Source organism: Varroa jacobsoni, unplaced genomic scaffold (assembly GCF_002532875.2).
Source record: "Varroa jacobsoni isolate VJ856 unplaced genomic scaffold, vjacob_1.0 scaffold_797, whole genome shotgun sequence".
Lineage (NCBI taxonomy): Eukaryota > Metazoa > Arthropoda > Arachnida > Mesostigmata > Varroidae > Varroa > Varroa jacobsoni.
The window spans coordinates 309,176-335,486 of record NW_019213699.1 but is presented as its reverse complement, the minus strand read 5'-3'; the positions used below and the strand labels follow the sequence as shown (position 1 = coordinate 335,486).

General features: G+C 40.3%; 3 protein-coding genes across 6 annotated transcripts; 2 read left to right on the top strand and 1 right to left on the bottom strand.

The window, feature by feature from the left end:
* Positions 1 to 3,766: 3,766 nt before the first annotated feature.
* On the top strand, positions 3,767 to 25,822 carry LOC111263893 (Ig-like and fibronectin type-III domain-containing protein 2). Of its 4 annotated transcripts, none has more exons than XM_086969847.1 (17): positions 3,767 to 5,589; positions 15,219 to 15,425; positions 16,901 to 17,077; positions 17,230 to 17,517; positions 17,836 to 18,014; positions 18,283 to 18,626; positions 19,106 to 19,399; positions 19,563 to 20,100; positions 20,518 to 20,706; positions 21,163 to 21,317; positions 21,529 to 21,826; positions 21,982 to 22,164; positions 22,346 to 22,663; positions 22,877 to 23,317; positions 23,459 to 23,635; positions 23,941 to 24,252; positions 25,688 to 25,822. In XM_086969847.1, the coding sequence occupies exons 1-17, from the start codon at positions 5,469 to 5,471 to the stop codon at positions 25,715 to 25,717; spliced, it is 4,251 nt and encodes a 1,416-aa protein (XP_086825973.1). In that variant the 5' UTR covers positions 3,767 to 5,468; the 3' UTR covers positions 25,718 to 25,822. The 4 variants fall into 4 exon arrangements, with proteins under 4 accessions (XP_086825973.1, XP_022695110.1, XP_086825972.1 ...); XM_022839375.2 differs by having other exon boundaries at positions 3,770 to 5,589; positions 24,485 to 25,822; XM_086969846.1 differs by having other exon boundaries at positions 3,771 to 5,589; positions 24,503 to 25,822.
* PolA2 (DNA polymerase alpha subunit B) lies at positions 9,444 to 12,700 on the bottom strand. The gene is made up of 4 exons (XM_022839383.2): positions 12,493 to 12,700; positions 11,615 to 11,862; positions 11,203 to 11,405; positions 9,444 to 10,956 (listed from the first exon to the last, which is right to left on the bottom strand). Exons 1-4 carry the CDS (start codon positions 12,520 to 12,522, stop codon positions 9,803 to 9,805), a joined length of 1,635 nt encoding a protein of 544 aa, XP_022695118.1. The 5' UTR covers positions 12,523 to 12,700; the 3' UTR covers positions 9,444 to 9,802.
* On the top strand, positions 12,801 to 14,099 carry GatC (glutamyl-tRNA(Gln) amidotransferase subunit C, mitochondrial). Its single transcript, XM_022839392.2, has 2 exons — positions 12,801 to 13,327; positions 13,615 to 14,099. Exons 1-2 carry the CDS (start codon positions 13,118 to 13,120, stop codon positions 13,828 to 13,830), a joined length of 426 nt encoding a protein of 141 aa, XP_022695127.1. The 5' UTR covers positions 12,801 to 13,117; the 3' UTR covers positions 13,831 to 14,099.
* Positions 25,823 to 26,311: the final 489 nt, after the last annotated feature.

Below are 26,311 nucleotides of genomic sequence, written 5' to 3'. Positions count from 1 at the left end.
GATGCGTTAACGAACAAATAAGAGTCTCTGCCTAGACCGCCTAAAACTAGAAGAAGGTAATTAAACTTTCCCACCATTTTTCAAACATTGGTTTAATACACGTTGCCATAGTAGTACACTATAAAAGGGACGATGGTTACAAAGCTAGCATAAAACAATCTCTCTCGTTTCTCAAAACCAGTTACTACCAGTTTCATTACCAGTCTGCTGCATACAATAAAACTAGTAAAAGTTATTTATTATAGTTTACTATATGTGCACTGATAAATGCTGTTTGTCAGCATAGGCGCATACAGGCGTCCACATAACGGCCATAGTACAGATGAGGTCAATTTGTGGTTTAAAGTTGGCTTGTACCAGTTGTGAACAGCACCTGATCCAATCATTTAAACTTCTGTCCAAAGAGAGCAATTGCAATCTAAATCCTACTTTATGCAGAAACCTTACGATGTAGGAGTTATATCAAAAAAGATGCCATAAATGGTTCTCGTGATATGTATTGACATGTTGTGGAGGAAGGCTAGGCAAGGATTAGGAAATATCGAGAAACAAGAACTCTTTAGAAAACTGTTGTATGTGGAATAGCTACAAATAAAAACAAGCCGACTTCTGGTAGCTGGTGCTCATCCACAACCGTGGAATGATAATCGGGTGGTTTCCGTTTTGTCAGCTCTACGTACGTTTATAGGATAAAGGGTAAGTGAAAAACGAGCCAGAGTGCTGTCTCTTTTTGGTAATGATGGATATCATTGCGCATTATAATGTGCCACAGGCTTTTTGTAGCTCGGTAGCTACTGCTGCCTCTATCTGCTGTGTGCGCCTCTCGAAACGTAACCCCCTTCAGCGATAACTATTAGTTGGAAAATGGCGTTCAAATTGAATGCTGTTTAACAGCAGTTCATATTAACGATGGCAAGAGGTCTCTAACAGACAAATTGTACAATTATATCATTCTGGCGAGCATTCCTCGTAAATTTATATACTAAGCGATTTGATAACACGACTTGAATAACTGGAAAGGGTAACAATTATAACATGTGGTATATGCTCGCAATAATGTTCATAAAAATGCAGGTAGTGACGTTAAAGCATTGCAAGATATGCAAAACTACACTATGGTATACACACACAAACACGCCTGCCTTCGTGTTGACAAAAATACTTTATCGAAAAGTATCTAACATTCTATAAGGGAGTAACTACCGAAGAGGCGGAACAAAAAACTGAAAAGTTAAAGTCACGCACATACAACTAACCGTGTAATGCACCAGTAGCTGGTTAAGTTTCCATGAAACGAATTCACGCATAATTAGTTGCAGGTATCTTTTTTGTTACTCGGTACATTGAACGATAATTTTCTAGCTATGGGCGATTAGCAGGAGTACTGATTGTTGGGTTTGTTGTTATTTTGCTAAGCTGAAAACATGATGGTGCTAATTCGTATAGGTGTAGGCGACAACAATGACGACGACTGCGATGCAATCGAGGAAAGCCGATCGTACAAAACGACTGTTTTCAGCTAATCCTGTGGCAATCTTCCAGACGACGACCACATCGTCTAACAATGTCGAAACAAACAACGAAAAGGGAAACGATTAAGAACACTCATTAACCAGAAGAAGAACAACAAGGAAATTCACCAACTATATATACTATACAATTTTAAAAAGAAGGAAAAGCTCAGCACCGCCAGAGCCGGACAATACAAAACATAAAGCTGCTATAAGGAATTGAGAAACGAGTGAAACTGTGATCTTTACGTATATTCAAGACACAACGCGGTGCCGCTCCCATGCATGACGCTTGTATTTCTATGAACAAGGAATAAAAAGTCTGTGCGTTATTTGTGATGCTTAATTAATTCAACTTACGTAGAAACTGTATGGAGGGAAATTTGTTCAATCCATATGTTTAAAAATAACCTTCAAGTCAGCGGTAGTGACTTGAAGAAAAACAAAAAGCACGTGCTCTTACCATCATGGTTCAGCACGGTAAAAGCATTGACTTAAAGGAACGACAAACACGGTGACAACGGCATCAACTATTGTTTAAAAGTGTAGTATGTCTAAAGCCTTGTCCTGAATCCACTCTTGTGAAAAAGCTAGCGCAAAAAAGCCCAGACGTAGATTTACCATCCCCAACCCTGTTGAGCTTCGTGTATAGATAGTTTTTTTGTTTAATAAATAGACAGATTGGTATTCCCGAGCATGACGTAGATGATCATTAATCCACATAATATAAAGGAACATTGAATCGTTGGCTACGTCTGTTTCCTCTGCTAATTGGTCTCCTTCGCCTGATTGCTTATTACCTGCAAAGTCCATTCCGGGAATCTCTTAACTTATCTCATGCATAGCTTCTTCGTATATAGTAAATGTACGTGTATAATAAATGCGGTCACTTTAAAAACAAAAAAAATCAACCCCTTTATCATTATTCTGTAGTCCGTCTCAAACAAAAAGGACGATGTCCGCTTAACGAGGTTATCGACTGCTATCATATCGAAAAAAAAGGAGAGTCAAATATGTAAAATGACCGAATCAACAAATAATCCCCGATTTCGGCTGCGCCTATCAACCGCAACCAACTGATTCATCGGTAGCCCAAACATGGCAACGACGGCGACAACGTCAATAGCGACAACGATGAGAATGTCGTCCCTGTTCGTTGTAGCTAGAGTATGGCCTACAGCCACGATTTGCCGTTACCAACCAATAACATTTTCCGTATGTGGTGGCGCCAGCTTCAGGAGCAACAACAGCGCCACGAAGGAAATTTCGAATTTGCGATGATAACGACAGTATAGCCAGATTGCATTAGCTGAAGTCCGCAGGTGGCGAAATCAAATAACACCAAAGAAAAGAAGCCGCTTGAGCCTAATTGATAGATGATTAAAAATATCGTACGCTTCTTCTACGAATTTTACTGTCACGAAAATCGTGGACAATTGTACAACAGTAAACATTGGAAAGCTTACAAAAATTAGGTATTTGCGACTCGGAGAAATCAGTTAATCTCAAACACAACAAATACAGATAGCATGCATGGAGCAAATCCTAAACCGAACAAATCGTCCATACGATTTGCCACAAAATGTCTACTAATCATATACTACTTAATTTACTTCTCCCTACATTCTCAGCTATTGGGAAATTTAAATCAAATTTGCCATGCGAATATTTTTTACACGTTGATTAAATCTAACAGCATTACATAAATATTAAAAACGAGGTTTCAAGCAGATAAACAAATATTACACAGTGTTTTGAGGACTGCCTGTTTTAAGGACCAGGTAAACAGCTTTACCAAAAACCGTTTGAAATTTTTACTCGGGCCCAAAAAAGTCCGCCAGAAAGAATTACTTATTCATCAACTAACGACAATTATTCTCGTCGTTATGATCTAAGAGCCACTCGCTTGAAAATGGAACACATTAACGGTTAAGTAAGGACGACGCGAAATCGCTGGCCACGCCGCTAATATTCGCAATGTGTCGCTATTGCTTCCCATTATTACACTCGTAACTCTTAACCAACTTGCAGTAACCCGTCAACTGTTTTCTGTAGTTGAAATATAATCACAAACATCGCAAGAAAAATATTAGGAAATCCATATGTATTACGTTCGTGGTAAGGTTATCTACGTTATGAACGGATACCATTTTTCATCCACCAGATTATCAAAGCAACAAGTGTTGCTTTTATCTATTTGTTCATATGTTGAATAAACATTACTGTTCCTGGAGATAAAAAACAAAATATCTACCCAACGAAAAGGGATAAATTTCTTTATTCACACAGGTCGTATAGTGCGTGTCGTTGGCGATACCTAAAGAGGCGATACCAAATAAACAAAACCCTATAGGTATGACAGACGATATTTTTAGGTAATTTCTTGTATGTCAGTGATTCCAAAGCAACTAACTTCAGTACGCAGGCGCCACTTTTGGAAACGGTATCGCACGTGTAGAAGACATATATTATGTAAAACAGTTTAAGACACGCTGTCTTTATGGGAATTAATGCACTGAATCCGAGAAAATGTCTGATAGTAAAAAAAAACGGCCTTCAAAGAAATTGTCTAGTGTAATACACACTTCAGGCATGACAAGAAGAAAGTAGAACAAAAGGAGAATAGTTAATTAACTAGTTATCCAGCTAAAAGATGTAGGGTAAAGCTTGTAAGCTATTCTTGCTGAAATTTGCAATCTCAAAAGCTACATTTAGCCGCATATTATTGACGATAGCGAAGCGCTGAAACGGGTTTCCGTCAAAGTCTCTTGAATCGTCCGCTAAGTTCTTTCCAAATTTAAGTTGAAAAGCCAAGTTCTAACTATGATTAAATTAGACATTAGCCCCGCATTATTGAGCGGTACCTTATATTGCATTTCAATGGTTTACAGCGCTCGGGATGTAACCTGTTTAAAATTCATAAAGTTGCGAAAGGTTGCTTGCCACGATCAACAAAGTGCCCTACATCAGTCAGTTAGACAACTGTTGCCAATTGTAACTTTCTTATAAATCTACACTCACGGAATACCAATTGAAGCTAAGCAGATATGGTGTTATCTTTACGCCAAGGTGTAGCGCCGTCTCATGTGTGTGCCTATCCCTTAAGCGTTTTGCTACAGGTGGCAGGCACACTCTACATAGTACGTCATTTTGTAGATACACGTGGTCCAATTTGAAATATGTTGTTATTTTTATTTAAAAAATACATCAAGAAGCTCGTATAAGCAATAGAAAAGTGCAACGCAAAACAGTAACGATAGGATCATAGATTCTACTCTTTTTATTACATCAACATGCATGAAAAACAAAGGAAACATTGTTGTTTACTGAAAAAAGAGAGCAATGACTGTTGTGCATGCGTGTCACATCATTATGCAGCCTTTGCTAATTCCAACCCTTGCATAAGTAACCTCTGCTCAGGATTTCACGTTTGCCTGCCCTTAAAAGATCGTTCGCCGAGCTAATAAAAAATGTGGCAAGCCTTCTATCGAAAGTGGCTCGAAAACGAGACCTGCCTAGTTAAATCGTTTGGTATATGAAATTTCGACTTTCATTTACACAAACGCACTTATTTATGGCACGCGCTTAAGTTAGCCATGTCCTGTTCGTTTGTGCGTTGCGAGCAAGATGTAAGTGTGTCATGCCTTGTTGATTCTTAATGTCGTTTCTCCCATCTAGCCCTTAATTGATCATGGAGGATGCAACGAAAAAATACAAAAATGAGGAATAAAAAAGAAGAACATGCAACAATCTGATTATGAAGATTAAATATCTTTTTCTAGGAAAGCCGGTGCGTGGTGCAGCTATAGAATTGGGCCCGGGACTTGGCCGTACTAGAAGCGGGAGACGTCGACGGAGATTGGCAGCTAACTTGGTGCGCGCTCGAGTGATGCGGTGAAGGGACGTGCCTAAGGTTACGTGGCCGTATCCGGCAGCAGGTTGCTCGCAGCCGCAGCTATGGATCTCAGTTGGGAAAGTCTCAGAACAGGGAGGAGAAGATTATCTCCCTTTTCTAACTACCTGCTCAGAGTGACTCTAGTCGTAGCGACGCTCTCAGTTAAGTCGCTCGTCGCAAACTGTGAGTACGCTAATATGCCTAGTTGATCATTTTTTTGTGTACGATATTGATGAAAATTGCTAAATTAATGACGCGCTCAATGTTGCCACCGATTAACTGTAAACATAAAAAGCCAAGATATCTTGCAAGCATGCGCATTATTTCAAAATCCTATGATTAAATTCACCGTAATACAGAGCTAGAGTGAATCCATTTACCAGTTACTAAATGTTATCGCTATGTAGTATTCGACAAAAAACCTTCGCATAGCAGTATAGGTAAGAACTTGTATTCCTAGATAACCAAATAAAATTTACGCTTATTTAGAATTGATGGGCGAAAGCAAAATGCGGCAGAAATGAACACCTCAATTTTGTGGTGGCGTTGAGTGTGACTGTAGAGTATCCTGTGGCACCGTCTCCACAGAAGTTAGCTCAGTTGTATAGGTAATGTACAACAATAAGATTAGTGGATAACGTGTTTGCCTTCTAATCCAAGGGATACGCAGTGGTCTAGGTTCAATCGGGGGAATAGACACAATTCGGTTTGTACTGGGAGCTAACCGTCTAATGATAAATGTCCAAGAGCGACGAAATATTTAGTATAGAAAATAGTAAGTAGGTAGCGAAGATAGAAAAATAGGCGGATATTGGATCATGATTATAAGTGAGTTTGAAATATGTTGTAAATTGACGACCTTTAGAAATAGCATATACGGATTAAAATAAAGTATATCGAAATTCACTCTCAGTCGTAACAAGAGAGTTTTTTTAAATCGAATTAAACATTGACTCAATGAACAGCAAGGATTGCCATAAATATCTATGCATTCACCTACCTGGACCAAGTGGTAGGACAAAACGGTTATCATTTTCTACAAGAAATTGGAGATGGTAGAGAAAACGGTTACCAGAGAGAATACTATATCTTCACACTGCTTTGTACATGTCAGATCAGAATTCGTAGCTCTACCAATGGCCAGAACCTTTAAAGGCATTACAGATATTTAGAAGAATTTCATAGATTAACTAAAAAACTTTGCCCATTATCCGTCTTTCAACGTTCAATTATAATATTTGTCATAATTGAATCTCGCTTTAGCGCGAAGTAAGAAAGGTCTAAGAATTTCCCGTGGAAATAGTCTAGAACTTTGCTGAGCCATGTTTTATACCATTAATTGGCGCAAACATTTTGGCAAGTGGATTGTCCATACCTAATCAAGACCCCAAAAAAGTGTGTTTTTGTGCCACTTAAATTACTTTGCGAATCCATTATTTTTCATTTCTAGACTTTTTTTAGTGATATTCACAAATGTGAATATTCATGTATTAGAGTGTCATTTGCTTTAATCTTTTTCTTATGAAATATAGACCCTATATCCTATTTTTAGAGTTTAATTCAAGCGTTCCAACAGCAAACGATTCCAACTCCTTCTGGTAAAGGGGGAAAGCTATTGACAACAATAGCGAATCTCTTGATTATTGTGCGACGATAGTTCCTCGTTCTGGCAGTACAGCTGCTGATTAGCTCAGAAACTGAGTAGTTCCGTAAGTTATGACTTCCTGCGTTTCACCACGAACACTTACAGTCACACACACACACACACACACACACATACACACAGACGCATACACAGACACACACACACACACACAAAGACACATGCACGCGCACACAAATACACACATACACAGCACACCTATTCACGCAATGGAGACTCACTACAACAGAGACGCGGTAAAATTTGATGCCAAGGCCGAAGCTACAACTGCGTAGAATTCTGTGCCAGTTGTAAACACTCGACGGAACTTGAATACGCCAGAAACAACAACAGCTGTGGCGACAACACGAGCCATATTATGTTCGCCCTTTCACTTATACTAATCCTATTGCCGGGATGTTTGCGTGCGCATTTTGCCATACGTGTTCCATACATCTTTAGCGTTGAGTGTTTCGCCTGAATCGAAGTTCCTCGACTCAGAATGCCGAAGCGACCATCCGTAACTGGAATTTAATGGCAACTGTTACCATCGTCAGTAGCTCCATTCCAATGCGCACGCCACCTGCTGCGAAATAGGAGATCGATCATAAGATCAGAATAATAATTATTTCCATCAGCACTATTAGATAGCAGACATGCCCAGTTATTATCCCACCGTTCAGCCAGATCCTATCTGATTCGCAAAAATCAAAAATGTTGTTTTTGCAAGCACTAAATATTTGTATGAGCTCAGTCATAATAGAATATAGTATCTTTTTTCGTAGGTGGAGAAGAAACTTGGACGGCGAATTCACATAAAATATTTGTTTGAGCACAAAGTTTTCGTAGAATATTTACGTATATCTACATTTTTTTACCCCAAACATTTTTATGAATATTTTTTCACAAAAAAAGTATTTGCGTGATAAATAGGAAGTTGACCAAAGACAAAAGAACACATATGGAGATTGCGTAGCTGCGAGACCAAACAAGCGCATCTAATAGCTTTCGTGGCAGTGTCCAAAGAGACACCAAAGTCTCTAGAAAATTCCAGGCACTCCAAACCGAGGGACGATCTAAAAAATCATGAAAAGACACTGTGTTAACTAAGCTTTGTAATAGAGAATTTCTATGGGGACTATCCTTTCGGGAATCGACGCAGCACTGCTTGTGCAGATTAAAAATGGGTTAACAATACCTAACGATGCCCTCACATCACTATCAGTAGAGGCACACCCCGTCATTTAGTTGTAAAATGGAAAACCTCTGACAGTGAAGACTCCAAATGCAAGCATCGTAAATAAATAGATCGTGTCAAAAGTGAAACTATATTACAACAATATTACCGATTTTAAATATATACTTATAAATTTATATGCTCTATACAAGTAGGATGTTCCATCTGTGTAATTTAGCCGAGGATTCATTAGATCGGAATTCGTTCACTGCTTATGGGCTCTAAATAACTATGTCATATATGTTTTTACGGTACACAAAAAGTGTATACATAGTCAGAAAACTTAATAACGAAAACGCGATCACTAAGACGGATCGTTTTTGGTTTTTTTTTTACTTAACGACGCCGTAAACAAAATATTTGCTCATGATCCATATGACAGTTGACTATCTCAATACAATATACAACGCGTTTCTCCAAACATACGTTGCTATTCAGGCAATATTCATGAAAATATTACTTAAATAGCTATCAAGCAATACGAATTTGAGGGTTCAGAGATACCGACCAAGCTGTGTAAGCAGTAGCCACGAGCTAGCAAATAAAAAACAGCCTTGAGTCACTAAAAACGTTCTAATCGAGCCCTACACAGAGAAACATTGTCGAATAACTCCCTTCACCGTACTCGACATTGCGAAATATTACAGTCACTCTGAAAAAGCACAATTACGATAGCTTTGTCGGTTACTGGAGGATAGTTACACGCAAATGATGAATAAGGAAAACTGTTGAACGTCCCTTCACTCTTTGAGTGTTCTGCATCGTCGAGTGTCTGCCAACGGAATGGAACAACGTTGATTCGGCTGATGATGGCTCTGTTGAATAGACTGAACTGGCAACATTAATCGCAGCGCTCTGCGAAGCCACAGACGATAGTAAGGCGCGCCTACTAATGCAGCCAATCTTATTTAACGTATGTGTAAGGAGAATGCGTTAGTCGAAGCTGCTCACAAAAGACATGCTGCATCCGTACTATCCACTCCTCCCGTAAATGCCCATGTAGTTCAATCCTTCTAGACGTCGCTTACGTCTTGTTATAAACATGCAAACAGGATAAACGTCTAAAACAGACGGCACTATAATCGGAGCGTGCGTGATATTATTTACCTAACACTGAACATATGTGTAAGGTAAAGCAGTAAGGAATGACACAGTTGATCAAAATTCGTTCGAATATCGTTTATTCGTCTATTGTACAGGTATTCATGGATTGGTTCATTTTGCGCGAAGTCATTATGCAGTACATATACTAGTGTCAATGACATTCTAGTAATAACGCTTTCGCTAGTGATCTTCAAACAATCGAAGGCTTTATCACTAAGTATTCATAATATGTATACATATTTTAGGTGTGTATTTCCCGTTTCAGAGAAAAACGCTTGAGACGCTAGTTACAATGGCAACACTCGAAAAGCTAACTACCGTAATACCTGTGATCTGTCTGATGTCATTGATTTTTCCTGCGACATATTTCAAATAAAAAAAAAAAGTACAACCAATAGAAAATAAAAGCAGTGCTAAATTTTTGTCACAGTAACTTTCGTCGTATCAACAATATTATCGGCACCATCCGAAGCGGCAATATCGATCAAGGCATAGCTGCCAGCGTCCATTCCTTTTACGAGGCCTCCCGGATTGACAAAAAGACAGCCTTTCTCGGCAACGACAAAGGGTGCAACTGTTCCCGGTGCCACAAAAAGATGTGGACGCGTCTCTAGCGTAATAAGATTGGCCAATGGCATCCTAACTGTGAGATCGCCATGAGGCGGAAAAACTGGGTAGAAGCTTCGCTGCTCAAGAAGCATACGCGCCGCTAGCCGATTGATACCGCAATTCTCCTCGACATTCACCATTGTGTCTGTAAGCGCTCGAAAAACATCTGTCGACGAGAGCGCTATTTGGATGCCGTTTACGTCAAGAATTGCCGGGTCGTGAAGTGCAATGACGTTTGGTAAATTAAGAGAATACTTTTCGGTAGGGAAAGCCCGTCCGGTTGTATGGTTTTCGCGATAGTTAGCTACAACATAAATGCGGGTTCGTTTGCCAGTCAGCTTCTTTGAAAGGTGAATTACTATCTGGCCGAAGTAGGCCTCGAAAGTCATGTCAAGGTTGACAGAGAGTTTTTTGTGGTTTCGGTCTACGAAAGGGCCAAACAGGATGGCGATATCTGGTTCGTCCTCTGTCAGCTTGTCAACAAAATCGTGATATGGTTCATATGACAACGTGTCGATTGTTGTGTATGGTCCAGCAGCCACAACAAGCTGAACACGTCCCTTGCGTTGTAATTTTGCTGGTAAGGGTGGTAGTTGAGGATTAACTGGAGCTTCGAGAAATTTTGCCTCATTAGCCGAGTTTCCCACCCTAGCTACGATAACCTGACCTGGGAACGCGGGAAACTTCGGCAATACGGGAATACTTGATGACCGTGAGGTTTCATAGTCTCCGTATAAATAGAATGGCAAGTTGAGTTTTTTCGGTGGGCGCAACATTCCGTACACCAAATCTCCCGGTTTAACAAATCCTCCACTAATATCTTTCAATTGCGCATCGGCTTCAAGCTGGAATGAGTCCTTCGCCTTTCCAAGCCTTTCGAGCACGGCGATGTTGAGTGCATTGCGGTTTTTATTCTGGAGACGCCCGCTCATAGGCATATCGATAAGCGATATCACCTCTAAACCGAATAAAACAGTTTGAATTAGCCATGCGTCAGCTTCATCATAACGTAAATATTAAGGAAGCACTTTACTTTGAAATAAAACATCTTTAATGTCAAGATGATTAGAAACGATTAAATTGCAAGGTCATACATGGAAAGGTTCAAAACTGTTGCCGTGAAATCACATGACTTAGTTCATTCTAAATGGCAAAATTGATCTGCTTACTTGCGCCAAGTAAGCGGGAAATATTAACAGCGCACCTATTTTTTCGGCTGGTTTGATTTCTTTATATGCTTTTCCGACATAAGATACTACTACTTGTCCAGTTCTTTTTCCTGATTTATAGACACGAGCCGGGCTTGAGTCGCTACCGTCTGTGAACGACGCTGACAGAGCGGTAACGTTCGATGAACGATCCAATTTCCTTTTGGGTGTCCCAATTGCCGGAGACTGCTGCAATACCCTAGAAAGCACAATTCAATATAAAGAACAAAACTGCAATCAATACGAGTTGGCTTGTGCTTTATTATCAAACAGAGTTCACGCTATGAATAAGCCGATTGATAACATGTATTTCATTCCGCTTGCAGTACAAATAAGGTAATCAAGTAATCGTAAAAAAAGGGGACTCCACCTTTGAGTCAGTCAATACTTGAGAAGCCTGGCTGTCACCTTTTTTGAGCCTGTAATTTGGGTGTCCTCTGTGCAGGCACAGGAGTTGCGGCAGCTTGCTTACGTTTCTCCAATTCCTGGATCATCTTATCGAGTGCCTCATATTGCACCACGGTGCTCTTTCCTTTACTCCAAGCAATCCACTCATCACACAAATCTGACGCTTCCATACCATATTTTTCACAGAATTTTATCATTCGACTTGGGATAACGTCATCCGCAAATGTTGTGCCGAACAGTGAAAATGCCTGAAAATTTTTGTGCACGTTTGTACCGGTGGTTACCTTTGACCGTATGTGGTTTGAAAATGCGAAAACACCGACACTGAGGTACAGAAAAATGAAGATAATTTTTTTTTTGAATCTGCAGATCAAAAACAAACAATGGTGGCTTCTGTGCAGATCTTTAGAATCTCTTTGGATACACGCTGTTACTAATGTTTTAGTTTTAGCGTCCGATATCTAGATTTAACTGTACGCATTTCGTTCGAAAATGGCAAAACATAGTAATTCATCTAAGAGGTACAGAAAGCGGCTACAAAATTCAGAAACGTTGGTTCGAATTCCTCCGTGTGATACTCATATAAAACAGAGAGCGCAATTTTGATATTAGTAATAAATAAATAATGACTCGAGAAATATGATAATAAATAGTGATTCGAGTATTTTTCTATATGCCCAAAATACCTATTTTACTGAGAAAAAATAAGATCGGTCCACTTCTAAAGAAAGACATACAGTTTACAAGGAAACATTAATTGAAAGGATAACAGATCCAAGGGAATAATTTTGTGTGGTCTTTCAATGAAACTGCTACAATCCATAATTATCTTAGATTTAACAGACAAAAAATCTAATGAATTAATCGCAGTTCTATACCTCTTGAATTGTCTCCCAGTCAGTTACCATTATTACGGTACTTTATGACGAACTTCACACCAAAAAAAAACTATAGTAACCACAACGCACTCAGCCGCACCTCACCAAAGAAAAACTTTCATAAAATAAGAGGCAGAGGTGTCTTGGCGCCAAAGTGAATCCAACATCGCCCAATTCAAGTCGCCTGCGCGCGCTTTTTGCCCTCTCCTGACGGTAACGTCAAGGACGAGCCGGGCTTCAGGTCATCGCTACCGGTATTGGCTTTAGATACCTTTACTTTTTTTCAGAAAACTCGCAGTCCCAGTTGGCAAGTTGCGTTACTGGAAAAAACGTGCATATTGTTCTCCACTCTCTACAAGCATACGGATCTTTATATATGTTTGAAGTTGAGTTTATGCTCCATCCAACAATTTTAACGTGGATCCAACTACAACAGTCGACAAAACCAACGACGGTGCAAGAGCAACGGCGCCCAGCAAAACATTCGCATCAAAAGCGATTCGGGTGTGGGTAAACCTATCAATTCGGCAAACTAACAACTTCCGTACAACTGTGATGATCAATAATTGTGTAACTCGTATACAAAGGCAGAAAAAAGTTGACTATAACAACAATAACAGAAGTAATGGCTGGATTTCGTAGTGTTTTATGTCGTGCGATGTCGAGCAGAGCCCGGGATTGTATTCCGAAGGCTCCGGTATATCGAGCGCTACAGCCCCGCGAACGAGTTACCATTCCTGTTGAGACAGCTCACATTTTGGAGAAACTGTCACTTGTTCGTTTCGGTGAAGTTGAAGCTGTGAAAAAGGTCGAGGAGGCGGCTACTTTTGCTCAGGTACGCTTTAAATTTAAACTTTGTAGTTATTATGCATCTTGTTATATGTTTAACTTGATATGTTGATCGTTCCCCAGTTCAACAAGATTTATTGAAATCGTTTCGGTACAATTAATTTTATCATATTATGATATGGACGGAAAATATTTTTCCAAATACAAAATGGCTCCATTTACGTATTCATATGTTACCGTACACTAACGAAACAAAAATAGATCCTACATAATATTATCAAGAACGGCATGTAAGTTAACGCTTTAAATTTTTCCTTGCGTGTCTTACCACAGGCAATTTTCGATGTGGACACTACTGGGATAGAGCCGATGTATACTATCCTGGAGGATCGTAGCGTGGAGCTTAGGGAAGACGTGCCAGAAGAATGCGATCCAAATTTAGTCCTCAATAATGTTACAGTAATGGAGGAAGGGTATATTGTGGCACCGCTTGCGAACATTTTTGCGGAAGAAAACGAAAATATAAACAATTTCGAAACTGAAAAATAGTACAGCTTTAAAAACAGCATATTTGAGCAACGCAACTGTAGCTCAATATGTGAGAACTTGTAAAACATGCTTTTATGCAATGGATGCTTAATGGATGAGTCGCTGGTTGGATATAGATGTGTGCCTCTAGCTGTGTCGAGCAATAGATCTTTCCTACTACGTAATGTGTAGATAGGTTGTACAGACAAAACAGATAGTCGGTATATACAATGTGGACACGCATCACATAAAGCATGTACATTTTGAATAAAGTTGGTGTATTTCAAGTAGTAACTCGTGTCCTTTGATACACGGTTTCTTTTAATTAACTACTCACATATGCGTGGAAATTCCTTTTACTACGAACTTTTACTAAGAAGAATTTACTAAAAACCACTTAAGATCGAATATGTGTAGTCATTTTTAACACGAATACAGCCGACTTAAAATTTAAATACTACATTATGTAAATGGTTACTCAATTTCGTCTACTACTCTTCCTTCTGTTCGAGAAACTAGTACTTCAAATAGAACTAATTGTGACCTTACGTAAAAACGGTAAAGAAATAAATCCGAATTGAAACCATATGATTTGTTGACTAATAAAATGTGTTTAAAATACACTATTTATTAACATCAGACATGAGCTTATTAAAGGTCAGCAGGGGTGTATGTCGCGCTGCGACTGTTGATAAGTACGCGATAACCAATGCCATATTTAATAGTTTGTATTATCTGGGGAATCGTTGTGTACAAACTGGTGCGCAGCAAAAATGCCGATGAGGTACGCTAACTTAAGAGGATATTGCTAACCTGCGTCAAATTGCTCTAAACAAACAGTAACGCTATTTAGCTGTGCATTTGGAGAAGACACCGCGTAATAAATCCCGAAGTATTTACAACTTTGTTTTTATTAAACGATCGATTGATCAATCATGGATTTGGCCACCCTGTAGCGATAAAAATAACCAATGTTAGTAAGGCGATGTTGGTATTCAAACGTACGGTAAATACTGACTTTCGACTTTTTATTTACACTATATAGCTTGCAGAAGTCAATCAACACTGGCATTCTCTGTGCGCTAGATGTGGTGTCCTCGGCCTTTGTAAAAACATGATACATCAAATGTATGTCCTCTCATTGCAAATAGTAGAGACCCACGGTCGGAGTCCTACGCACCAAATTACCTGACAGTTTGTTGGCCTACTTGCAAATAAGTGGATATCGTTTTGTAATAATACCTTAGGAAAACTGGTATCTGTAATAAAAGCAAAGTTGACTCCAATTGTTTTCGCACTACGATTATATTTATTCTCGAAGCATGAACCTAGGGTCTTTTATTGACTACTTCGCTGTTATTATGTGCGAGTGCTGAAGTCGGTGTTCTTTTTTCCTGTTTTTTTTGCAGCGGCGGTACCTAGCTTGCAAAATACACCTCTTGAGCCGGTTTTGGCAACGTCTAACGAAGAAGCTCTCATTGACTGTGTTGTCACGGACCAGCAAAATTACACAGTTTTCTGGAGGAAACTTGCTGAAGGTGACACTGGCGTGGTGCTTACCGTAGGAACAAATCGCGTCAACGGAGACTCGCGATTTTCCGTTCTCCACAATAAAAGTCAGTGGTTATTTTACAATTTCATAAAATAAAATAACAACATGTGCTCCTTAATTGACCTGGTAGTTGTAATACAGATCGTGCTAGAACGTAGAAAACTTGTTTGAACTTGACCTTACACATTTACGTCTCCATCGTGTATTTGCGTGTAGTTAATCGGACCCTTATTAAACATTAATCCAATCATAAAATGTCTGGTATAATGGTCGGCCTTCAGAAGTGAGCATTTTTTGGTAACTTCATTGGTCACCATATGAACTATATGGAAAAACAACGATATTTTGCACTTTATTCGCTAGTCTACTTTTGTTTATTAAATCTGTCTTATTAAATCGGTTTGTTGTGCTTTTTTGAACCGAAAATGGGCGCTTAGCTTAGTATCTCGTCAATCTACCTGCGTAAAAATGCTCGAAAGAAATGCTAGTAATTTCAATTAAAACACTCCGCAAAATATATGACAGCGTGTGTTCGCATGATTCAACAATGTATATGCAAGGACGACATGTAGTTTTCTGGAAAACTTGACGAAAAGAGGATAAAATTAAGATGAATTTTTTAAAAGCTAAAACAAATGCTTCGGATATTGAATAGCCTTGTGGATGATGCGGGTGAATGTATAGCAGATGACCTTGTTCATGAGATAACTGAGTGTTACACAGAAATTATGCGATCTTTACATATGTATATATATATATATATATACTATATATATATATATAGTCTCAGATAATTCTGCATGTTAACTGCAACATTATACACAAGAAACGTTCAGTTCGGTGGTTATTTGACAATAAACAAAGGGAAAGCAAAAGCTCACCCGAATTTTATTGAGACTGACGATCTCTTCTCTAAATGTTGCTCTTTGCATGCGATCGATCGCGGCACGTAATGCTGCAGATAACGAAACCGGTAAGTATCTCTTCAGTTTACGCTTTTTTTAACTTTTCATTACAGTAAGTCTTTAATATCAATAAAACTTTCCATTTATAGTAATAATACGGCTACATCTCTGTGCTTAAGGATACTGTAAGCTAGGACTGATCAAAATGATATTAGCAGTGCTGACACGCGGCTGCATGTGTTGCATTTTGAATATAGTAAGTGAAGCTAATCATAAGCGAAATAATTGTGTAAAATATAATGCAACGCGACAAGATAACTACCCTACCTTAATGTAATTTTACGTAACAACGTGTTATATTAATAGTACTTGTAACTTGCAGACCGCATTTTTTCCTGTCTAAGATAACTTCAGAATAAAGCTCTAAGTACTGCGCAGAGATTCGAATTTTTAGCTAGAAACAAAGAAGACAAATCGGTTTTAAAGCGTTAACAGTTATACAAACTGTGGGCATGGCTATGCGTTTTATGTGATTTGCTCGGCTGCAAAATATACTCATTCTATTATAGTTTCTGTACAATAATTAATTTTTTTCGGCGCATGTTTCTGCTGTATTGTTGGATTTTAAATATAGGGCATAATAGCTGGGTCCTTCGGGTTTTTCCAACGCGAGTCAGTGACTCGGGCCGTTACAGTTGCGAGTTGAATACACAGCCCAACCAGAAGCTCACGAGGCTACTTACCGTCATTCAAGAGGATGTACCGGTTCGTGACGAAACGGTGTCACTTAATCTAGCTCATAATTATACAGGTATGCAATGTAGCTTTGCACGACTAACCGTGACGACGCTAAAACGAGTATTTTCTCTGACATATCATTGATCTATTTGAGTTGCCTAATGCAAATTCTTTGAGCGAAAGCAAGGAGTAACGAACTAACCAGACTGACTACCTCGCGTTCAGCCTGCTGCGCGCGGCAGGGTATTCCGCAAGAATGCTTCGGCTACTGCACGCTCCACGGCATTGTGACCGGCGCACACAACAGTCCCCGTTCGTGCCTAGAACATATTTCGACACTCACCGAGTGCCTAACAGATGGCCGCAACCATATGCCGTGCTGTGAGGAGCAGGGTATCCCTAAAACGTGTCGCAGCGTTTGTGTGGGTGATTATTCTCTCCAGACAATTACCGAGCACTACAAATGTATGGACTACACGATGCAGACACTCGCTTGTATTTCCAGTGGAATCGGTACGTACTCGTGTGGGTTCATTCGAATTCGACTCATTGACGAATATGCACTGACGAATTGTATCAATCTTGTGCCGCCGATAGAAAACTGTTGCATCAACGTAGCCTATACAGTCGAAATGATAAGAAAATTGTTTTATGGTCGTTAAGAACACGAGTGTATGTGATACGCGTGAGTGACCAATTCAATACAGGGAGGTGTGCTATGTATACTTCAAAGTAAACTTTACGTAGAATAAAGTTTCCGTCATCATACTTTAAACAGTTAAAGATATTTTTCTAGCCCTTGTGTGAGTTCCGAAATCTATTATTTTGCAGAGCTTTTACCGGGTCAACCGAAAAATGTCGAGGTTCAACCTATCTCGCCAACGCAATTGAGGATCGACTGGCTCGCTCCTCATCAACCTACTGCTGTCCAAAACTATGTTATTAATATCACTGAACTTACCTCGTTCGATCCGAACCTCAAAATGATGCCCGTCTCGACTGAGACAAAGGTATTATAAAATGTGTACTCACCGCCTATTTAGTACAAATTATTTGCTATTCCTTAATGCTAACAAGACGTACCTGTTTTTTTTTATTTATTACAATAGTATTAGTTAAAAAGCCGACAAGAAACGTCAAGTTTGTTGAACCGACTGATGATAACGTTTATGGTACGGCAAATTCACGTGCTGTATTCTTGATTTTGGCAGCATTTTTCTAAGGTAAGTTTCAGATCACTTATGCTAAGCACACTGATTGATTTTTTTTTTGGTTTAGCCCGATGACAAAAAAGGTTCAGATGAGGAGACATCTGGCGTTAGCCTCGGTCACTCCATCAAACTTCCCTCCAATCAGACGTCGTTCACTATGGACGGTCTCAAGCCTTCAACGATGTACCAGATCTCGATTTTTGCCCAGAACTCTGAAGGCCAATCGTTACCGACTCCTCCAATCCGAGTTCTAACCCTTAGCGAATTCCGGAAGAAAAATGATGGCGATAAGAAGGCTGCTTCGGCGAAAGAAACTATCCCTGATATACGCGCTTGCTGCGTCGAAAAAGAAGTTAAACAGGAAAGATGCCTTCGAACAATGTGTGATCCGAGCCATGCTCACGAGGCGACGTAAGTAACAATCTTACAGATACGGAAAGAACAGGTAGAATTTTCTCCGCTATGACAACAACACCAATCGCATACAGGCAATCCCTCTAAAATATTTATATGTCTGTTACTTAAACGAAAATCGAATCTACAGGTGTATACACTGTCATGGGGTGTCATGTACCTAACGATGTAAAAATATATTGGAATCTGAGAATTTGCCAATTTGACAGTTAAATTAACGAGTTAGAGCTATTCCGGTGTACGATGATGTGCGTATCTGTAAGCTCACACCTCGTTCTTAGTTCTTGTCTGGTGGTGCGAAAATTAAGATAGAACTTCTGTGGTGTTCAATCGATGTGCACCAAGCGTGCATCATCAGATTGATATCAGATCAAGGCTTTTGCTCGCATATACCACAGCAAACATATCATCTTTTATATATATTAACGATTTTTTGGTTGCAAAGCTTTACATTAAAATATTTTTTGCCAAAACAGCTTGACAGATATCATGATTTGCGCCCCATGGGCAAATGTGACATTCTCGTGTATGGCCAACGACATCGATCACTCGGACTGTTGCCGTCGTCGGGGTATACCTAACGATTGCCTCTACTTCTGTACGGGCAAGGTGACCAAAATCGATTACAACCATTTCAAGTGTCTCGAATATATGCCTTTCTACGGAAGCTGTGTTCTTGAGCATTACGGTGTTTTACCAGGAAATCCTGTTGCATTGTCAGTGAATGGCGTCAGCGAGAAGTGGGCTGTCATTTCATGGAAACCTCCAAGGTATGTGCGAATTTTGAGAGTGGAGAAAATAATTATCAGCTCTACTGGATGGATCTATGATAGTAATTACGTTCGTATCATTGCGCGTCTTGCTTTTATGCTGCGACAAAGCTTAATCATTGTGATAACAGTATGATAACTTATGTATTACGTTCATTTGCAGGGAGAAAGCGGACACCGTGACGCGATATTCGTTTTACTATCGAAAGCTTGATGGAGATGATGACAATGATCCCTATTTCCAGATATCAGGCGTTGATCCACCTTATCTCCTTGATGGACTGGAGCCATCGTCCACTTACGAAGTGTTCGTGGCGGCTGAAAACAAGTTCGGCTCGTCAGAAGGATCCGAGCGACTGATCTTCCGGACACACGACATTGAGCCTGAACCTAGAAACATCACCTTTGACGGATATAACGAAACTCAATGCTGTGTCGACGCCAAACTTAACCCTGAGTGTCTGCCACTATGCAGTTATAAGGTGAAGCTGCATGACTTACAAATGTTGGGACCTAAATGTATGCACCAGCTCGATATTTTAATGAGGTGCGGTGCGGGGGGCAGGGACCACACCCCATGTTGTCAGCGCTACTCGGTTAACCCAGCCTGCATATCGATGTGCGCCGGAAAGACTACCGCCAATCAGTACGACTCATTCAATCCCCGTCTCTGTACTCGAGAAATGGGGGCCATTCTTACAGTAAGCGCGTTCCTCCTTTCATGATAAAATTAAAATTGAACTAAAACTGCCATGACAGACCGTTGAACTCAAAACTTATTTCTGCAATTTTTTAGCAATGACCAAAGAAAACAAATTGTTCACTTGGCTCTGCAACAAGTGCAATGAATATAATATGCATACTGGGCGGGTACCCGTGCTCAGGTGTCCACTTTTTTAATCACTGTAAGGGGTATGACCAGAGTGGTATTAGACAACGGTGGTTTCATAATACTAATGGAAAAAGCAAATGCAAATCATTCTGGTTACCTAATTAAAGAATTTGAATTTTCTAGATAAATACGCAGGTCAAACTTTGGCTGTGATACTAATCATGTCGTTCTAATCTCCAGTCGATAACCTCTTGCTTTTTTCATCGTCTTTGTCATTTGACTATAGTGCATGGAAGAAGGAACAGGCCAAATTCCGTCGATGCCGGTAGACTTCCATGTGGCATTTACTACTCCCACGTCCGTTCATCTTGAGTGGGACAAGCCAGCTGAACCGACAAACGTAACCGAGTATAGAGTTTTTTGGACCGAAGTTTCCGCTGACATGGTACCACCCACGCCACTTAATTACACCATGGTAAGCTAGGTTATACAGTGTCGACAGCAGACGATTTTCTCCTTTAAACTAGTGATGATTTTTTTTGTACGCCTGTTCAGGCTTCATACCATCCCAGCTTAGCTAATTAAAAGATGAATATAGGGCAGATTCCTTAAGAAATGCCTCCTTGAAAAGCCGTAGCGAAAAACGCAACTTGGAAAAGATACTCACCTTATTTGGAGGTGGCATTTGTGACAAAGCCCTCGGCGCATCGACTTGTAGGATTCTGATCGTCAAGGATCCCCAATGCAAACCCTTATATAACAAACATTACAGCATTGTGATTAGAAAAGTAAACCCAAATAAATATTATAATGGACGTAAAAGTTGGAAAATAAGGGCGTTTTATTCTTTTACGCAGGTACGTTTAGGTTTATTTTATTGGTTACATGATGGCTTATAAAGCTCCAATTGTTATTGTCTATTTCTTTACAGAATATAACTGTACGGGCTCCGATGGCAATCATTAATAACCTGACGGAAAACACAAGGTACAGTTTCTACGCAGTGGCCGCTAGCGAGTTTGGACAATCTACGCCATCGCTCATCGTTCTCGTCACTACGCCAATCAGTGGCGTTAACGATAAAAGGTATTTCTGTGCTTTGTCCTTGTGTGCTCTATGTTTCTGTATTAGAATCCGATAATAACGCCTTAGAGGGGCCCCCAGCGCTACAAAACACTGAAGTCATAGTTGGCTTAAAAAAGCGTATTAGCATGAGTTAGAAACCAAAATTTGATGTTTCAACATTATTGTGTTGTTTGCTTGTTCGTTTTTTTGGAATAAATATCAAACCATTTAGAATTGATTCCGTATTGAGTCCACCATACGGAGTCGAAGTGGTTCACTCAACGGTGCGTTCAATCGCAGTTAAATGGCAGCCTCCGCTCCACGTGCCAGCCAATCAGGAGGTGCTTTATACTGTTTACTTCCAAGCAACGAATGTCACTGGCAATGTTTCCGATGTCGACGAATTACCAAATACTGTAACGACTATGTTTACCCAAACGCTTTTGACAAACTTAACGTACGACACACAGTACAAGATCTCTGTACAGGCACGCACTCCAGAGGGCAATCGGAGCAGTCCTATGTCAGAGGTAGGGTGGAGCACAAATTTAATATACTAGAAGCGCATTAATGCATAATTAATAATTCTAATTAATGAAGCGAGTCGAAGAATTCTGGAAAGGTTATATATCTAGGGACTTCTGGTCAGTAACAATTGTGTTCAATGGTGTTGGTGAATATACAGGTGGTTCTAGCATGGACGGACGCCGCAATTCCGGCATATGTCAACTTGCCACTTATAGCCCCCATTGGGCCAATTCGTGAAGGCAGCAACATCACTGTCGCGTGTCTCGGTTATGGTGTGCCAACGCCCAATACATCAATCTATATCAACGGACAGCTCCTTGTCGCGCTTCCACAGCATCAGGTTAGTTCGGCAGATTCCAGTCATTAGTCGTAGTTGTAGTAGTCTACGATCATCATATAAAAAAAGGTCACCTCTCAATTTATCATATAGTAATAGTAGTATAGTAGTTTATAGTAAGTGACTGCATGTCAAATTTTTATGTGTACTAACTTGCCTTGAAAACTCACGTTGATGGTTTCAGGTGGCAGTCACACTGCAGCATATAACGCGCAATATAACTAGATTGTCATGCTACGCCGATAATGGGTATGGCTCTGGAGGGTACACAAGCCTAAGCGTGCACGTGCTTTCCAGTCCAATAGTTACTATTCCCGTTGAAGAGGTCCAATCTGAAGAGGGCGCAACGGCTAGACTTAGCTGTAAGGTGTCTGGCTTCCCGGAGCCGCAATTCCACTGGGATCGGGATCGTCAAAGCAGAAATTCTATCCGAACAACAGACACGGTTGGACTGCAGGCAATTCCTGATACGGAGATGCCGCATACATATACGTCATCCCTTGTGAGTACTCATATTCTGAAGCCCGTCACACAATCGAAAGCGGCCTGACTAAAATTCACCAAACCATATAGAAGAACTTATGTACATTATATACTTAGATATGGAGGTTACTGAAAATATTTTGCAAAAGTTCTTTGTAAGTGAAACAGCGAAAAAGCTTGGCAAGGCCAGCCATCTGTCTAATACCACCTTTCTGTATCATTCACGAAACAGATTTTGAAGCACGTTTCGAAGGCGGATTCTGGAAAATACTTTTGCAGTGCAACAAACCAATACGGTATGATGACACGTACCGTAATGCTGAAAGTCATGGATGCAGTGCGCAAGAACTCTTCGTCGTGCTGTACACATCAAGGCGTGTCAGCAGCGTGCATGCCTGCCTGTGCTTACGATGTCGACATTATGTACGCCTTGAAAAAACCTGAGTGTATACAGGACCTTGATAAGCTCATGTTTTGTGCTGCCGATGGCAGTGACCATCGGGTCTGTTGTAAGAGTAGAGGGGTGCCCTGGGCTTGTCAGAGATGGTGTGCAGGCAGGCCCGTGCAAGTACCCACGCATTGCGCTCTTATCTCGGCACGAGAAGTTGTTAGCTGCTTCGAGGAAGGCAAAGGAATTTTGCCCGGACCTCCACTCAAGGTCAAAGGTGTTAGGGTATGTGTCCTAATAACTATGGCTCAACCTGTGCGCGGAGCATGTAAATTCAGAAAAATGACTGAGAATTTAGAGGCACGTTTATGAGACGATAAGATGAACTATTTAAAATGAAATTAAGCATGAGGGCCAACCTTACAGCTACCCGGTGAGATCGTTGTCACGTGGGAGCCGCCGACAAAACATCCCGAAGTTGTGCAGTGGTATAAAATATTCTGGAGGCATGTCGGCTCGATGGATGCCAATAAAAATGAGACTGACAAGCGAGAATTCCGCTTCCCAGCTGATGACGATAAGATCTACGAGATTCTAGTCAAGGTAACAAGACATTCGGCTTGGTCTATAGTGATCATGTACATAAAACACAAACAAGTATTACAATTTTATATATTGAGTTTAAGGTTGTATATCGTTGCCCAAACACTGCGACCAGTAGCAAATGACAAAATCTCCAGTTATATACTACATGCCAGTTAGAAAAAAAAGTTCGATTTCCATGCAGTCATGCATTGAGCGTTGTTTATCTCTGGCCCTAATGCAGTTCTATCTTACAGACAGGATATCTTACCAGATTTAACCAAAAAAAGATCTGACTTTTACTTCTCTTGCCGTTGACACTTCAGGCGGGCAACCATTACGGCATGAGTCAGCCGGCCGATCCGCTCGTCGTACACAGTAATGATATTACGGCATACAGTGAGCGTCAGTCCGTCGCTGCAGCAGATGGTAGCCGCATTTTCATTTCGCTTTTGGTTGCGCTAGCCGTTATGGCTGCCGCAGCGGCAGGATTCATGTGGTATTATCGACGGCACAAACGTGCCACAAGCGGTGGCGGGCCATCAAACGCTGCCCCACATGGTGTTAGCTTCGAAAATCCAACTTATCTCAAGGATGGCATTTCGCTGTCGCCAGCGACCAACTCCGTCAACTTCAATGTGAGTAGTGCATGAAATGTAAAGAAGTTTGCGGGTATGCGAGCGTGGGTGCGTGTGTGTGTGTGTGTGTGTGTGGCTGTGAGTCACTTAGGGTGATGGCAAATGCGAGAATGAATAGAAGGTCATGGAAAGAGAGAGAGAGAGAGACCAAATCGGGAAAAATGCACAACGGTGACGGAAAGACCAAGCACTACAAGAGCAACAAATAATCAGCAGCCTCAACCGCCCACAGAGCGTGTTCGCCTTGCAGAATGCGAAGGATGCCAATGGAGGCCTCAAGGAAAACCAGGGCGGCAGAGAGCGCGATAGGAATGCACCGGCCGAGATTGACTTGACTGACACTTCGGGACCGCGTGCTGTTGACAACCATTATGAGGACTTCCGACATGTTCGGCTGCACTGAGACCATTACAGCAGCAGGCTAATGCAGAACGAAAATGAAAAATCCAACAGTGCTGCTCTTCTCAGCCACGGAGGCGACAATATTATAATATATGTAGATAAACTGACTTTGGAGCCTTTCGTAGCAAGTTCTGGCACAGCACGGGTAGACAAATAGAAGCTGCGATAAGAACAGCGTGACCGGCCTCGTAGATCGTCCGATTCGCGCAATGCTCGCTTTGGGCACTTTTTCAACGAATTCCTATCCTACACTTACACGTACTCGTTCTCGCAGCTCTCTGACCAGGGCAGAACAATGCCTGTGGTATAATGTAGGTATATTTGAAATGTTAAAGAACTGCTTGGATGACTGCAAACGAAGAGGCTGAGATTGAAAAAACCGCGTCACTAAAGCCCAGGACAGCTCTTTCAAAAAATAATGTAAAAATCGAGCTAGCTTTTTCAGTAGTTGGTAAAAATAAAAAATATCAGCAGTAGGTTCAATATTAGCTCTTTAGCACGTATTAGCTTAACCGGATGCTACTTAGCGGATTGAGAATTTATGTACGTGCGTGTTGAGCAAACGACATGTTGCTAATTTTATCTAACGTGATCAGTAATTGTTTAAGAATAAAGAAAGACGGCATCTTACAGAAAGAAAAGGCATGTATTGTAGAGTTGTAAACGATACCTTTAGGAGGTGTCGTATCATTGTTGCAACTAGGGTCAGAAAAATGGAGTATCCCTGAAAATCGTGAGTTGATAAAGCCCGAGAAGCTGCTCGGAAACAATACGCACGATAACGAACCTATTACAGCAAAATACAGCAACAGACGCTATACATATGGTAGCGAACCTCTATCATCACTGTGATCTGCTCTCCAGGTGCCGACGAAGTTAAGATAAAATCGACATTTTTCTCATAGATAACATTAGTTTATTTGGGAATGGATATGAACATTTGTTTTCAAGTACTATATATAAATATATATATATATATATATATATATATATATATATATATATATATATATTTTAATTATTTTCTCGATAGGCAGAATATAAAGACCGTACTATTTCGTGACGACAAAGTACAAAAAGGAGCCCGACAGAGTTCACACTCGGGTTAAGGGGTAAGAAAGACACAATTTGTTTTACTGTAAATAAACGACCTAAGTTAACTACCATATATGGATGTGTTATTCATGCTTCATTTATAGACATCAACTTTTAGTCTAATAGAACCACTTCAAAAAATAACAATTGCATTTTCCATTTTTTAATCTACTATACATAAAATAATAGTTTTTGTTAAGCGACAGGTAGCACCATTAAAAAACAGCATAAATTAATTGTTAGATTCAACCAGTTAAACCACGTTATATCTTGCAAGCTAGGCCTTAGACCTTGCTTGTTCGGCGACAGGAAAAATTACTTTCGATCAGAAGGCCGGCTTTTTGTGGAAAATGTGCCGAATGGGACTTAGGGAAATTAGGAAAAAAAACAGTTGAAGTATCAATAAACAGGCTGAAATGTTTGAAAAATTAAGCAATAACGTCCTGAAAAAAACTCATATCTGGTGAGCAGTGATAAGCAGTAAGCGTCGAGAACCTCATGTTTCAAAGTAATCGACGATCATATTAAATAGCTAGAAAACGAGAATGAAACATGGAAGGTT